This window comes from Chrysoperla carnea, chromosome 1 (assembly GCF_905475395.1).
Source record: "Chrysoperla carnea chromosome 1, inChrCarn1.1, whole genome shotgun sequence".
NCBI classification, from domain to species: Eukaryota; Metazoa; Arthropoda; class Insecta; order Neuroptera; family Chrysopidae; genus Chrysoperla; species Chrysoperla carnea.
Window position 1 is genome coordinate 105,397,639 of NC_058337.1, and position 17,630 is coordinate 105,415,268.

At 29.0% G+C, this 17,630-nt stretch overlaps 1 protein-coding gene across 1 annotated transcript; it reads right to left on the reverse strand.

The window, feature by feature from the left end:
* Positions 1 to 5,668: 5,668 nt before the first annotated feature.
* Positions 5,669 to 11,236, reverse strand: LOC123297605 (alanine--glyoxylate aminotransferase 2-like). The gene is made up of 7 exons (XM_044879348.1): positions 11,064 to 11,236; positions 10,076 to 10,194; positions 8,594 to 8,828; positions 8,064 to 8,157; positions 7,010 to 7,444; positions 6,451 to 6,695; positions 5,669 to 6,251 (listed from the first exon to the last, which is right to left on the reverse strand). The coding sequence occupies exons 1-7, from the start codon at positions 11,114 to 11,116 to the stop codon at positions 5,996 to 5,998; spliced, it is 1,437 nt and encodes a 478-aa protein (XP_044735283.1). The 5' UTR covers positions 11,117 to 11,236; the 3' UTR covers positions 5,669 to 5,995.
* Between the last annotated feature and the right edge of the window lie 6,394 nt (positions 11,237 to 17,630).

Sequence of the window (17,630 nt, forward strand, 5' to 3'; positions counted from 1 at the left end):
CTTCGTCAATGATAATGATTAAAAATAAGACTTAAATTATGATATATCATATATTTTTAAAACTGTTAAAACAGTTTACTATTTAGACATTTTTTTATCAATATAAGAGTAATATATAGAGTGTCCTTTTTTTAAAAAAAAAAAAAAAAAAACAAACAAACAAACAAAAAGTATTTATGTAACAGCAGTAGATGCAATTATTTTAGCTGTAAATGAAAACTTGAAAAAAAAATGTCCACATTCTTAATTTTAGTTTATTACAAAAAATTAACAAAAATTTGTGCTGAATAATGGCCACAATGCGCCATATTGAAGTTTCCACGGCGTCATTTATCTTATGCCAAACAATCACTTAGCATTTGATTATTTTTTGACTCTTTTTGAACTAAATTGAGCGTGATTTTTTCTAGACTAAAAAAAATTAAAAATTTGTATTTGCTCATTCAAAAGTTCTAGAATTCAGACAGATCAAGTGGTGCAAAATGATTTTAACGATTTGAATCTTTTATTATTTCTTTCTAAGCGATAATTATACGTATATTAAGTAAGAGTAGTTTTTTTTTCTGTTTAATTACAAGTGAAGAATATTTCCTGGGAAAAAGCAATTTGTTTTAGAAAACTTTTAAGAATTTTTCAAGTATTATATTTTTTATTTGAGGAAGTATTCTATTTTTTATATGATGATGATTTTAATGAGCCAAATATGTCATCTATCCGAGCCATTCAATCTAGGAGCATGCAATATGGGATCAGGAATTCAGGAAGGTTCCTTATGACTTCTTAGTTTCAAAAAATAACGATCATATGCACGCAAGTTAATTCAAACGTTAAGCTCATTTTACGCCTACCGTATAGAATAAATAAGACACAGTATTCATTAATTTTAAATAAATATGCAGGCCCGAACTTAAAAATATTTAAGACCTGTAGAAAGTAGTGGGTCATAATTATATATCTTAGCTTAAAATATCTAAGTCATATTAAACCCTAGGGAAGAGCTCAACCGTTGATAAGAGATATTTATCAAAACGAGCAATAGATGTTTCAAGCGTCTTTTATATTTGCCTGGATCTTGATCTGGGTCCATAAAAACAATATTTTATTCATGAAGACATTCTATATATAATAATAAACATAATTTTTATGATACTGAAATTAATAGCTAAATAATGGTGCAATGTAAAATTTTAGCTAACATTTTTAAATACGTTTTTATATATATTTGTGTACTTTTTTCACGTTTCTATTATTATTTAATGTTGATTTTATATGATTGGAGCCGTGGCGGGGAGGAGATAGTAGAATCAGACAATAAAAGCAGATAATGTGATATATTAATTTATAATTGCATGACCAACGATCATAAGAAAAGAGTCTTTAATTTTTTTTAGTTTAAAATAAAAGATTCCTTATAGCTATGCAATTATAGAACAGCGATATTCTCGACTGAATGCCGATCTCTGTCATTTTGTCAGGTTTTATTATTTTTTAATAGTATTAAATCCGGGAAATTGATATTTAGAAATGTTAAGCTAAAATAATAAACGCATAATGCGCTGCTTTAAATTGCATTGTATTTGTTTTGTATAAATCGTGGGCCTAGCTTAGTATTAATAACTCAAATATATTTTTATACGTGCTGTGTTTATTATCAAAAAATATAAATTATAATAATTATGTTATTGGAAATTTAGATAATTAAATTGTGATCGTAGCTACATTCAGATTTATTTAGTTCAAAAGCTGATTTTCGAATAGCCACTCTAAAATTTGTATAAATATTTTTCGACTTAATTAAAGTTATTATTTCTCTAGGCAGCAATTAAGAGGCCATAAAACTGCGTGATATTGCTACGTGATACACGTTTGGCTTGTTTCACAAATAATGTTGACGATTATGTACCAATGGTTTATGGATTCAGACATAAAACAATACAGACTACAAGCTCATGTTGAAATTTTTCGGGTAAAATAATCCACAAGGAATCATGTAGAAAAAGATGTTCCTATATGTAAAATTAAGTTTAAGCACGATGGCGTTAGTTTCGCGTGGTACAAGTGAGTAAAGGTGAGAATATGAATGTCACAACTCTTGGTATCTCACCTCTGCACCATCAGCAACGACGTACATATTTGATGGTACAGGGGTGGAATATCAAGGGGTATGGCATTCATATTCTCACCTGTACGACGCACAACTGACGCCATGGTGCTTATACTCTCATTTTGAATCATAACTTTAATTACATTATGCTATTTTACTCAACAATACCTTTACTTTATTTATATTAGTTAAATTTAATAGTGCCCATGTCTTCTTAAGTATCGGCTTTTGAAGGAAAGTATATTAGTTATTTGCGACTTAAAATTGTCAAAAGAATATCCTTTTAAACTATGGTCATTGAGTCACGAGATGTCTGTATAAAGCTCATTTCTTCCATAAAGAGATTTGATAAGAGTTACAGGGTTTGGTGATAGTCAAACATTTTTTAAGATTTTCTTGATAACAAGCACATTATAAGAATTATGCAATATAATATAAAAATTTTGCTATACATAAATTTTGTGTTGTCGCTCAAGATATTGGCTTGTTATTTTTAGCAATATGTTGCAGGTTAATCTTAAGGTTGCTTAGTAAAATACATAGCTTTAGATTGTAGCACCAAAGTGACTAAATAGAAAAAAGTTGGATCGATCAAACAGATTATGTTCAAAATTGTGCTACCAGCTTTTCGGCTAAAACAGCAACTAGCGAAGCAATGCAGAGAAACATTTTATTGCCTAGTTTTTTTTTTTGTGTTGCTTTGTTCAGTATTTTAGCAATGTTATCAACTATTTAAACTTTGTAATCACTGAAAAATTAAATATGCATTGAGTAACCATTGAGTCTCTCCACAGGTCCCGTGAGTTATTACGAAGGTTAAATTTTAATCGTTATTTGAATTACGCCTTATATAAAAGGATGTGTATACCATAAAAATTATAAAAATCGCAAAAATTTGATTTTTTTGAATACCATATTTCGTTTATTTCGTTTTCCTTAGTTCTTAAAAATAATTTTGAAAATTGGACAATTTTATTTTGCTATGCTATGAATTTTGCATGTTATATATTTTGTTCGACTTAACTAAATCACATTTTGGCGAGATTATCTGCACTAGTAAATTAATTCGAAAGTGTGTATTAAAATGAACGTGAAAATTTTAAATCTCGATGATGGAAAGCACCTTGTAATTAAAATACACACTAATTAAATTTTTTAAATCTAATTTTAAGTATAGTTTTGAATACTTGCCTGATATTTTGACGATTAAGTTTTTAATAAATATAATCTGGTTTATTATTTTTTATAAAATAAATTATGCGTTTTGATTTTATTTAATCTAAAAATTTCGCTATTGTGCAATATAGAAAATTAATTTATCAGTTAAAGAAATGAGTACGTTTTCGAGTTCTGTAATCAGACAAGAAACTTCAATTAGGAAAATGTTTTAAACCATTTATGAAAACTCTTTCGGTGGATTCGAATATCGAATTCCATATTTATAGTTCAAAAATAAGAGATGATACTTACTTTTGGTAGATTTTTACTCTATTTTTAAATATCTATCTCACGATATTTGCGGAAATCTATGTGCAGTTTTATTTATAAAGCGATTCTTCCTATTAGTACAAACAGGGATTGAAAATTTTTCTCTTCTCTCATCACAACGTCATCATCACAATCCTAAATTGAAAATCGAATATAAATTTGCCTATGCATTTTCTTCTCGGGTGCATATTTTATCAGGTATAAGCTACCTAACGCTTGTTAACGCCTTATAATTGTGATAAAAAATTTTTGCAATAATATTTTAGTCCTAAAAGTGAAGGAATATTTTGATTGAAGGATCAAGTAAATTCGAAAAATTCTTTGTGGTGAGATTGCTACTATTTGAAACCGTCGAAAAAGTGTGGTACGATAATTTTTTATGAATCACTCTTCGAAAATGATAGTAAAAAAAGAAGAAAATGCGATCGCCATTTTTCTTTCAATAATCACGTAATTTGATTTATTATAGCTCACCATATTTGGAACAAATGGTTTGAAATTTTGTTTTACGAAATTACGAAATGAGTGTCTATTTTTGATTACAGAACTCTAAAAATGATCGACAATACTTTTAATTGTATACAAATTTGCCAATAATTATCTAAAAAGTATATTTAAATAATGTATTTTGATGTCTATAACAAATGAACAAAGTATCTATTACCATCCGTTTACATTCTAGTATAACTAATATAAACAATTTCATCTTAATTTAAAAATTTTAGTTGTATTATAATTTATTTTACAATAAACAAATTTCTAGCATTTTAATGTTTCAATTTTTATCTTTATTTACAAAATAAGTACGTTATTAAAATTGAGATGGTCAAAACATTCCCATCGTTAAAAATTCATTCCTAAACAGTTATCTTTAGTTCATTTTAACCTAAGCGTATCCTCCTTCGTGTTCCATACATGTAATAAACCTTTTTCATGAAAAACAGAAATGCTTTTAAATAATTTTTTATTAAAATATAGGTCGAGTAGAGCCTGTAACTCGAAAATTACGCATTTTTAACAATAAAAACGTTATGAAAAAAATTTTAAAAAAGTCACAATATTTGAAATAATTTCAAACGATTTTTTTTGGCTCCACCGCACACGTGATCTGTGATGTCAATCCGACAAGCAATGACAATAAAACAGTGTTAAAGGTCCTATTAATATATCATTATTATCAAGTTTAAATGACGTCAAACCAACCCTCGTGTAACATCGTGATTTTCATTGTCTGTTTTCTCGGTTATATGACTTCAAAAAAATCGGGGAAAAAAATTAGCCCATTTATCAAGAAGACATTTACTTTCATTTAAAAAAAGTTCTTTTATAAAATTGTTTAAATTTTTTTTCGTAAACCTTATAATAAAAAAGTTATCCATTTGTAGCCAACTCAAGCCAAACTTAAGAAGAACTTGTATATAAATTGATTTGACACCAGTAATTTTAAATAGATAGTTAAATTAAGGTTGAAAAGGAGAGCTATTCAGGAAATTAACTCGAATATCTACAAAATAATTTTTTATTTTTATTTAAAACAATAAAATATCTTATCAATATAATGTAAAATACATTTCCTTAAAAATCTTACAATTAAATTGTACAAAAAAAAAATTCATTATATACAAATTCTATGATATCTTTATAAATTCCATAATTAATTAAAGTTTGCGTAATAAATAATAAATACAATAATTATGAATGGCTCTACCATTCATAACAATAATATACACTCTCTCATTCATTTTTGAAATATTTGAAGCTATCGTTTTAAAACCATGATACAATGTACAATATTTAGTGTAGTTCGGTTGTTTTGTCAACTGTTTTGTCAACTAGGCAATTTGTATGACGTAAATGTAATAAAATGCTCTAAAAATATCGTAAAAGCGTCAAACACCAATTTTTTGTATAAACACAATCTGTGATAAATTTTTTTCATGATGAAAACTTTTTTGAAGCTCAATCACACAATTTTTGTACAATTAACTTTATTGTGAATTTTTTCATAAGGTACTGTGTTAAAAATCACAAATTTAAAATGAAATATTTCAAAATTTTTACCTGCAAGAGGCTCCAAAACTGTGTTTATTGTGATCAAATGGCTTTGAACTATCATTTACCGCAAAAAAAGAACACTCACCGTTTTTGCTCAAACAGAACTACTTTAATTTATCTTATAGCTTTTATTTAACGTGTAAAATTCAAATTACGCTAATTGAAAGAAGTTGACAGGTTGTGTTTCATAAAATCACGGTAGCTAATATAAAAAAACAAAGAAATACTTTCCCACTACCTCTTATTTTTCGACTGTTAACACGACGAGAATCATGGTTTAAAACTGAATATATCTAGCTTAATACATTTCCATAAATAAAGTTTTAAGTAGTAAGCTCATATAAATAATTATATAGACTTAATTGCTTGTTCTTTAGGCTGCTTTATACCATTCACTAAGCCACTATGCGCACTGGAAACACATGTTTGTCGAATGGTGTCTCGTACTGGTGTACAAATTTCATATCGAACTTCTTCTAATACTCGATCGAAGACTGTAAGTAAATCATCAGCATTTTTCTTCGAAAATACCATTGGTGGTTTTAGTTTGATAACATTACAGTCGGGACCATCACTGCTTACTAAGAATTTTTCTTCCATCATTCTATAAACGATAAGATACAAATATTAAACTCACCGATAATTTTGATTTATATTAAAATTTAATAATTAAATGACAGAAAAATATTTATCACAAAACCAAATAGCTGCCTCCAAAATCAATTTTGTGAATCTTTGCTTGGCAGTGCCTATGATATCCCCTTAAACATCAGTCATCTGGTCTAAACGGAAAAAATTCTTACCGAGCAACAACATGTTTTGCTTGTGATGTAGCTGGTAATCTTGTTGTTCTATCTGTGACTAATTCAATTCCAACAAATAAACCAATTCCACGAACATCTCCAATGATTTGATGTCTTTCCTTTAACTCCTCACATTTTTTCAATAAATATTCACCCACTTCAAGGGCATGTGCTTGTAATTTTTCTTTTTCAATCGTATCCATAACTGCATTTGCTATGGCACAGGATACGGGATTTCCTCCATACTGTTTAACATGAAAACAAATTACATTAGGAAAACCACTAATGACGTAAAGCAGTCAGATTGGCATTCATAAAAAACTTAAGTCTAAAAAACCAGCAGTGGTCTATGGAATTACTAGGCCGTTAAATAGTGGTCTATTTTTGATTAGACAGTTCGTTCAAAAGTTTGAACAGTATTGTTGTAAGCTACTATGGTTTCCTAATATCCGTCTATTTAACTGAAACACAGTGTAAACCTGTTATCGTTTATCGTTTATCAAATATCGAATTTCTATTTTAAGACTCTGTGTAAATTTGTATAAGTTATTGAGTTTACCGTATTAAAGTATTCCACACCAGTGTCCAAGAAACTTTTCGCAATTTCAGGTGTTGTAATAACTGCTGCCACGGGATGTCCATTACCCATTGGTTTTCCAACAGTAACAATATCTGGAATGACATCATCACCAGCTAATTGAAAAGCCCAATATTTTTTGCCAACCCGTCCAAAACCAACTTGTACTTCGTCGGCAATACACACTCCACCTGCAGCCCGTACATGCTTGTATACTTCACGGAAATAATTATCAGGTGTAATAATTTGTCCACCGCAACTTTGTAAACTCTCTGCAATGTAAGCACAAATTCCACGCCCTTCACTCTTTACTTTATCACATATTTCTTTGACATCATCTGCATATTTGGTTCCTATTTCGTTTTTGGAATATTTAGTATCACGATATTTTCCACGATACGAATCTGGACATGGCGCCTGAAAATAATTTAAATGAAAAGGTTAATTTCAATTTTCTCGACGTTTAAGTATGCGTTCAACATTTCAATTATTTATTTATAAGTTCTCACTGTAATCGAATACTATCGGGTTACCTATCGGTATTTCAGATAATTATTACTTCAAATTTTGTTAATTGAATAAAATCACATTGTCAGTACCGGATGAGATTGTCGATAAAAGCTGTTTCCCCCCCCCCTGGGAATTCTCTAAAAATTGCTAAAATGAGTTTGGATAGTACCAATTTACCTTGTGTACAATTCTAAATACCGAATTTCAACTCATTTAAACTAAAGAGAGAAGCTGGAGAAGTCAAATATCACTCATCCCCAAAACCTTATAAGTCGTGTACTAAGAAGTCATGAAAAGGATATATAACACATCCCCTATCCATTGACTTTCGATACAGTTTGTAAGTTTACATTTTTGAGGAAAATATGACTAAAATTTTTGCGGAATATGAACATGAAAACTGCATATTTTTTCAATAACATCAATTTTTCTAGGGTGGGCAATGAGATTGCTAGATACGCCATTGTCCCCAAGTTTTAAGACGCCCCGTTTAAATAAAATAAAAAAAAAAAAAAAAACTACTTACCACATGAACCCAATCTGGTTTATTTGGAGCTCCAGGCAAATTGAATTTATAGGGTGAGATGTCAATCAGTGTATTCAAATGACCGTGATATGCACTGTAAAAATACATCACTAATTTTCCAACCCTAATCTTATAACTTAATTTAAACCAAGCATAACTCTCATTCGCATTTTCACAAATTAGAAATACACAATCAAAAAAAAAACTCTTGATCGCATCATGGAAAAACACAACATGAAAAAAAAATTAAATTAATAGAAGGGGGTCAAACGACATCCTAACGAGAGCCTGAAATAGGAATTGTTTTAGGAGTTCTTTCTGCTGTGCTGAAAGCATATTTTTCTTCAAATGATCTTCACGTCGATAAACAATCGAAAGCTGCAATAAACAAAAACGAAAACACTGGAATTAGAAAGGTTTCACTCAAATTTTGGTTTACTTAATCCTAGAATATTTCCCAGCAACGCTAAATTGAATTCCTGTGGAAATAATTTCACTGCATACATATAATTTAATAAAATAAAACTTACTGGTCGAGTGTTATCGTATCCATGTTCTTCGTGTGGGTACGTGCTAATCGAATTGCCAAATCATTTGCTTCTGATCCAGAATTAACAAAGTAACAAACGGATAATTGTTCTGGTAAAGTTTTGATTAATTTTTGGGCGCATAACACTATGTTGTCATGGAGAAAACGATTGTTCGTGTTTAATGTTTTCATTTGATCACAACCTGCACGGACCACTTCTGGATGACAATGGCCAACTGTAAAAATCATAAATCCAGAAATTAAAAATCCAGACTAACCTAATTGCAATTTATAATTTTTCTTAGTAATATAGATCAGTTTTTAGCCCGAAAAATGGATCAGGAGTCTACTCTGGACGCCACTCACATCAATTGTTAGAATTCCTCCAAAAAACATTAAACTCCGATAATAGAGAATATTCATGAAATTTTTGTTTCGCATTTCTTTACAAAATATGAAAACACCGTAAAAGAGATGACAAAAGCGAAATTAAAATTAAAATTTTCAAATAAATACGGATGATATAAGCATTTTAAATTACTGTAATAGGCTTTTTCCCACTAAGAATAAATCGGATGGATAAGAGTTTCTAACAATTAATCAATGTTGATACCACAACAAATTTTTTTTGTATAAAAAATAAGTATTATTATTATTTTTAGAAAATAAAATTAGTAAAATTTGGCATTCAATTACGTGACAGCAAACACCAATCAAAAAGTATTTCGTCACGCCATGTTAACCGCTATTAATGTTGTATACATTTTAATAGATCGAAGGTTATTTGATATATTGTCATACACAAACTACTTAAAACTTGTTGTATAATAGGAATGATTGTATGCCGAGTCGTGATGTCATTCAAGACGCCATAACACTCTACACTGTTATCGAAGTAAATTTGAATTGGTTTTTAAAAATGCAAAATACATAATGTTTTGGGCCAAAGCCTATTAGACAGGTAACAGACAGAGAGTATCGGCATAGTATTTGATGTCATATGCCATGTTTGCCATAATAACTCCCTACAATATTTTTGAAATTCTTTAGACGCTTTATGAAAAATGATTTTATTGAATTTTTATGATGCGCGCGCACAAATTGGCGTCAAAATTCCATATTGAAGTTTTTTAACAATTTTTTAACACCATGAAGTTAGCCGATAAACGAAATATCACTCACTCAAAATGACATGACAGATTAAGTGTCATTTATGAGCACGGATATATCTATAGCACAGATAGGATTCTTACGAGCGTACATAAGTATAAACAGCCTTCTTTTAAACTGTTCTATTAACTTTCTTGAATAATTACTATTATTCAAGAATTACTGAAATTAGAATTACTGAAAACGGGCCCACTTCCTGTTTTAATTATTACGAATTATTATCGCCATTTGGCGAGTTGTTACTCCCAGTTCTCCCAGTAATCAATAATTAATTGAATGAATTTGTTTATCGTACTTTCCAGCGAGTACTTACCATGACAAACGTTATTAATACAATCCAAATATTCTTGATTTTTTTCGTCGTACATGTATTGTGCTTCGGCACGAACAATTTTCAAAGGATTTGCACGATAAAATAAGGTGCAAGATTTTCTATAAAAAAAATTAAAATTAATTTAAAAAAAAATGTTTTTTCTGATTTTTTAATATAAAAATTAGGAATAAAAATAAGACTCTTAATTTTGCACATTTTTTTGATTATATTAATTAATTGTTATATTTAAAGTTGAAGGTTTACTAAATTTTAAATAAAGTCGTTTGAAAACTTATTAAAACAATCACATTTCAAAAAAATACTCAAATTTATCGAATTATTCGTTTTAAATCGAATATCCGAATAATAAAACTACGCTCATATTTCGAATTGAATATTCCAATTTTTAAATAATTCGAGCTAGTGGCAAGACGGCTATTTTATAGTGCTTTGCCTTAGTTTAGATATACTTTTAACATAATTTGGTCTGCCGCGTTAGAGTTTTGAGCATTCTCTAAAAAGATTTTTAGAGATACACCTGTTAATAAATCTATGTTAATAATGCTGTCATGTTAATAAAATGGATTATGGTTTTAGTGGATCTTAATTGATTGAAATAGTTCGCTGTCGAAAACGAATTATGACAAACCGGTAGTTATTAGTAACATATTTAACATTTAGAACAAAAAAATTAGACATATGAGAAGTTCGAATATTTGGGTTCTCGTATTATTCGAACCTTCGACAATATTTATTTATGAATTAAAAATTAATTTTGGCAATTATTCATAATTAATCGATTATTTTATGGTGAACTATTTGATGAAAATTAAAATAATTCGAATGATTAGTAAAATATTTAAATCGAATGGCGCTATTCGATTCGAACGATATTCGCCATCCTTTTCAAATAACGAATTTATTTTTAAATATAGACATATTTTTTATAACAATGAACAAATTTTAATTTAAAAACAATTAAACTTACCCAACATGTTTGTTGCGAAGTTCAATAGTTTCAGCTTTTGTTAATTGTTCCATTTTTTAATGAAAAAAACTTTTACAAATTAATTTATCTTATGAAAAATACTTCCGTATCTTGATTTATGCAATAATTGTTGACCCAGTGTTTCCTTGCGTCGTACTTGTATAAGTGTTAGTTTATGCACGTTCAGTGACGTCAATATATACTGATTATAGCCGGTATATACCTTCTATGCATGTTCATTTACGCATGTGTAGAAATTTTTAAGAGGGCCATACACTAGCATATCAATCATTTGTGATAATTATTAGCTTTTGATGATAATAATTAATAATACATCATGATAGATAATTTTGTTGAATGTCTAATGTACGATGTCCTAAATAATACTTTATTTCAGAAATAAATCGTGACTTATTTTTGGTGGGCTGCTACTAGTAAGCCCAACTACAGTATTTAGATCAACTAATCGCTTTGAATGATGTCCAATTTCGCAGCTTGGTAAATAGTATAACTGCCTAAAAAGTTCAAAATGCCAATTAACGTTATCGTAAGCCGATATCCAAGGAGTTATTTAATTTGTCAAGTACGGGTAGGTAATTATCTATTCGAAATTTGAAGCCTTGGTTCTCTTTCGACCAGGAGAGCTTAATCGAACCGCTTCTATGTAGCTCCGAATATATTTTTTCCTAAATATTAATAATAATCGAACGATCATTCCTTTATTCTCCGAACGACGATTTTTCAAAATTTGCCCACAAATTTTTGTGGGGCCTATAGGTGGTAAATCCGACACTGCGTACTAGCTATATATTGTGCTTATTTCTAATGGTTTAAGCGTTACAAGCAAATGGAATGAATGTTGCACTTGTACAATTAGTGTTCCGCACAAAAACTTTGAAAAGTCCTTAAGTTAAGATCAGTCACACTTTTGGCTCTTGTTTATAAGCTCCCTTTAAAGAATAATAAATGAGGCAATGGAGTAACCTTGATTGTGCCCATGTCTGACCCAGGCGAAAATTGGCATTGTTAGTTTGTCTTACCTACGACACGACACGTAATTCCATCTTGACAAGTTATAACAACAGGATTTCATTAAATTGTAGATAACGTTAAAATAATAAAAATTTCTTAATACCTTCACTTATAGCCGGGAAAGCGTTCTATTCTAGAACCAAGATGTCAAAGTTTTAGGAAAAAAGAATATGATTTTGAATATTGCCAAGACGGCTGCTAATAAAAATTGGAAATTTGTTGGCATACAATTTATCAAGCATAGGGTATTGCATAAGATATATTCTATTTGCATTCTTGCAATAAGGTCAGTGGCACTAGAAATTATTTTCCCAAAATGGGTTACTAGCACATCTATATCTCCACCACTGTTTCTCGTAATTTATTTTTATCAGCCTTAAATCATGAAGGATCCTTAACTCATATCGTCAAATTTTCAATTTTTCTACGCAGACCTGGTATTTTCTTCCAAAATATCAACACACTGTACCTAGAAAAGAAAATTTTCCCGGCAATAAGTGTATTGCGAAATCTTCATTATTTTGACTATTGAGATAATTATTTTTTGTTATAACTTGGGCCACCTGTATAAACTTTTAAATATTTTGTTTTTTCAATTTTTTAACGAGTTTTCGTCACGTTAATTAAAATGTAATAATAACAATTAGATTAAAAACTTAAAAAGTATAATAATAATACTTAGATATTTATGACATAAATGTTTTTTTTTTGGAGACAATAAACATTTAAGATTGTAATATTTATGTAATAATAAAAATATATTTTTCTGTTGATTAAATTTTGAAAAAAAAAAGTTTTAATTCGACGTAACCTATGGCAGAAATCACCCATGACCTTTTATTACTTAATTTTCATATTTTTGAAATTGAGTGAACAAGTGATCATTAGTACAAATACAATGACCAGCCTCCAATATTAGCCTTGAATTTCATATACATATAATCTATTATTTCGATAAAAAATCTCCAAAGGTTTTTGTTTTTGGTCCTGACCCTTTTTCTTAATAATTATTATCTTGAAAAAGTTAATCTGATTTATGCTACCAGTTTCTGAGAGGGAACGGTGATCAAATTTGAAACTTCTGACTCTATACAGGCGAGAGTTCTAGTCAATTGACTACAGCAGGGAATATCGATTTTTTTTTTAATCTAATAAAAGGTCATTCATGTAAAAAACAGCGGAGAAAAATTATTTTATTTAACTATAAAAACAACCAAGATATAAGCCATCAAAGATTTGTTTGTATCTCTTTCTAACAAAACAGAATTTAGCTTGGAGTTCTTATATCAAGCATAGTACATATATGACCTCAAATACTATTCCCGCTGTCTAATTAGTAGTCTAAAATGCTTATATCATCCATATTTCTTGGCCGATTTAAAATAATTTCACTTTTTGCCATCTCTTTTACGGTATTTTCATATTTAGTTAAGAAATGCGAAAAAAATCATCGATATTGCTTATTCTTCCTCAGCTCATGTATTTTTATCCTACCCCCCCCCCCCCCTACTGAACCTGGATTTACGATGTGCCAAAATATTGTTGAATTTATTAAATTTTTAAATAAAAATTTCTATTATTTTCCCTTTCTGGACCAAAAATGATTGTTTTTCCCACCCCCTTGAACTAAAAGTTAGAGATACGCCCATGTGCATTTTATTTTGATTTGAATAATTTTCAAGTATTGTCCACTTTTCATGTGTTGGCACAGTTTCTGTAGACTTTGAAAGTTTTACTCAATAAATAGTTCACTTCTAATGTTTTTTATACGTAGTATTACTTTTTATTACTTTCAGAGCCCAATTAGTTTTCTGAAAATTCTCATTTTCCGACAGATGAGTATGAAATCTTCAAAAATCAATTCTACGGATCAAAAAACATACCGTCTAAAACTTTCAAAGTGTTAAATTTTGTAACGAGTACACTTTATTAAATTTAAAAAAATTTTCTTTATTCCTTTTTTCTGCATTTTTTTTTTTGAGGCTAGCACTGATCACTAAATAAAAAAGCTCCATTAGATAGGAACTTTCAAATAGCTGTGCGTCAAATGAAGGTAAGAAGTCAGTAAATCAAATTTTGATCATTACCTAAACTAGTGATATTGTTATCAATAAAACATTATTATTTATAATAAAACGGATATCCGAAGGTCATTTATCATTTTTCAAATTGATGATTATATTATGCATTATTATTAAAAGTAAATAATTATCTATTCAATTAAACCATAAAAAATAGCAATATCTTATTAATTAAACTAGAAATTGAACACTTATTATTATTTTGTATTAATTTAACTTGAATAATAATTTATAAGATAATTATTATGTAATTTTTACTACCTGGTTTTAATTATTGGTACAATTTATTAATAACAGAGAAATGATTGTCTTTGTTTTTTAATTTATTGAAGAGTTTAAGTCGACAATGCACAAGCTTCTTAAAAGCATTCGATCAGATAATAGGAGGAAGAGTGTAATATTAGGGATCAAAATTCTTATTAGCCATAAATTGTATCTCGTTCACTATTTTTACAGAAATTTTTAATTTATGCTTTACAATGATATTTATAGATGGCTCGCAGTGAAATGCCATTGTTTTAATTCTGATATATGAGCTATATTATTGCAAAGTTTCATTAAAATCCATTCAATAGTTTTTGCGTAAAAACAAACACACAAACAAACAGTCTTACTTTCCCATTTATAATATACAAGGATAGGGATTCAAGCCATCTTTTAAAATATATAAATGGAAGTAGTCTCTGTTTAAAGTACTATTCTTCCTACACACTGTGTATTTTTCCCAAAAGAACCCAACGATAACAATATTACATGGTTACAAATTTTGAGTATTTCTAACGAAACTAAAAGTGTCTCATTTTTATTTTTGCTAAGTGTGTTATCCACGCGATTGACTATTCTCTCATTTAAATCAATATCGAATTTCACTTTTGTCCCTTCTGACGCAAAAGCGGAAAAATAAGGATCTATGGTCCCCTTACGACCTGCTAGTTGAGGTACCGGTAAATACCTAATAAATTTTGACGAGAACATTTTATCAATAGTATAGATTCTGATGAATGTATAATGTATTCCCAGCCTTACATTAGGAGTACTTGTTCACTAAATTCTAATCATAATGCAAATATAATTAACTATTCATGTGTTAATCAATAAACTAGCACACGTGGGATCAGTGACGTAGGCAATTTCCATTTTAAGAGGGGCTGAATCTGTGGCAGAAGATAAAACAGATAGCAATTATATATAATTTCTTCTTCAAGATCTGTACGGACTTCCTATCAGTCTCTTCCGCATTCAATAGACCCAATCCATGGCCTAGAGAATATAAGCTGAGTACATGGTCCCCAAATTTTGTACATTTTTTACGTGTATCTAAATTTTTTTAAACGCCTCATATTATGTGAAGGAGATATTCTTACTATTCAACTACGAATGGGCCACTAAATAAAACCAGTTATAATAAATGATTGTAGAATATTGTGAAACCTGTCTCAAAATTTCATCATCCAATGCTTTACGGACTTTAATTAAGTAAATGCAAATCGATTAATAATGTATAAATGTGACTTAATCTCCTCCAATTAATGCTTTTTTAAATCAGGTCTAAGCTCCACACTACCTCTATCTTCATAGGGTGTTTCAGAATTGCACGACACTCTTTTAAGTTATCTGTTCTCTTTCATAAAATAATAGTAACTTTTGGCAGAGCTTCCATTTTTCGATTCCTTATCTAGATTCCTAAGCACATTTCAAGTGGTGACTGCTTGACACATCCAAAGACATTTGCTACATTAACTTTTTTTCTTGTTTCCAAGAGCAAGAGATGTACCTACATTAAATGGTGCCGTACATTCTGAAACACCTTGTATACATGTGAGTATGCTCGACTAGTAATGAACGTAATTCGAAAACGTTGGGATTGGGCTGAGAGACAGATTAGTAGAAAGCTAAAAAAAACACCTTTACAATTAAGTAAAATTAAAAATTGTTTAATAAAAATTCCACTTTCTCTGGCGTTTTATTACACCAGTCAAATTCTACATTAAAACCGAATCGTAAAATACGATGTAAAGCTGCTTTCTTGGTATGTTATTTGGATCGCTTAGGGGAGCATAAAACTACGTTTTGTAAGCAATTTTGTAAGCAAAAAAAATTTCGGATAAAAGAGCAGTATATAAAAATCTTTATGTACGTGGAGCTAAATTCGGTTCTGCACACAACGAATACTAGAAGTAGTTAATAAAAAATAAGTAATTCTTCCATCACGTGCTAACAATGTGTCGGCCGATACACTATGATAAATGTGGTTTATATTTCACATGCTTCAAAGTGTTTACATATTAAGTTTATCTAAAAATGCAGGGTTGGAATCAATTAAATTTTTTTAAAAGCCTTGAAATTTTATTTGTAAATTTTGAAATTCCTCTTTTCAGTCCCTAATTACACAATTATTTTTAAGCTTAAAATCAATTTAATGGATTTTGAAGAAATTTTAAGGAACTATTATTTATCGTTTTTAACCAAAAAGGCTTTAAGTTATAATGAACTTATTCAAAAGTTATTTTCGAGATAATTATTTAATTAAATTTGTAGAGGTTTTATATTTGAGTTAAAGATGGTTGGGTTTTTGAGAATCCCTAAAATACCACCCCTCTCTGTAGCATTTTGTTTATTTCAATGATCTAAAATAAATTTTTTTTTTAATTTTTAATGTTGGGATTTGACTTAGGAAATTAGAACATGTAAAATAAAAAATTGATTAGATTAAAATTTTTATAACGATTGAGTCTTAAAAACATGAAATCTTAAAATAACATTATTTATCATATACTAATAAGTTCAATTTATTATTTTTATATTAATAATTATATTTTTATTAATAACACGTTATCAATGGCCCCAAAAGTATAAACAAAGACACATTTTACAATGTGGTTTAAAAATAAATTACATTAACTATTTTTTAAAGCACAAGGTTTTCGTTATTTTTAGTTAAAAGTTGATAATAAAAGATGCCACGAATTTTTTTCATTATTAAAAATTTAAATTATCATTCTTCAAAATTTAAAATAAAGGCACTAATAATCTGTTTACTAGAGACAAAGTCCGCTGTTCAGAACTATCGAATTTACCAGACGGCAATTTATGTTTAATAGTGAGTCCCGAAAAATTATACGATTTCTGGCTACTCCCGGTCCAACCTGGAGAGGTAACCTTACTCCTTATCTTATAGGCTAATAAGTATACTTAGCGCTAATGCAGGACCATAATTAGGGCGTGGCAATGAAGGCACGCGCCCCATATTAAATAAATTATAGGCGCATATATCTTTTTTTCAAGGTCAAACTCATGAGTGTAATATTTTCAATTATATTTTCTTTAAATTCCTAGCATAATTTTCAAGTACAAGTAAATACCTACTGTTAATAATTATTTTAATTAAAATATAATTTTTAATTAAAAAATCCTTGTTAGGTAAAATGTCACCAAAAAACACAATCTAAATTAT

Bases quoted from the DNA above. Each gene is read 5' to 3' on its own strand.
- LOC123297605 (XM_044879348.1), bottom strand. From the start codon at position 11,116: ATGGAACAATTAACAAAAGCTGAAACTATTGAACTTCGCAACAAACAT. The intron at 8,158-8,593 runs GTAAGTTTTATT...GTATTTTTACAG, and splicing joins GATACGATAACACTCGACCA to TGCATATCACGGTCATTTGA. The intron at 6,252-6,450 runs GTAAGAATTTTT...TATCGTTTATAG, and splicing joins GCAAAACATGTTGTTGCTCG to AATGATGGAAGAAAAATTCT.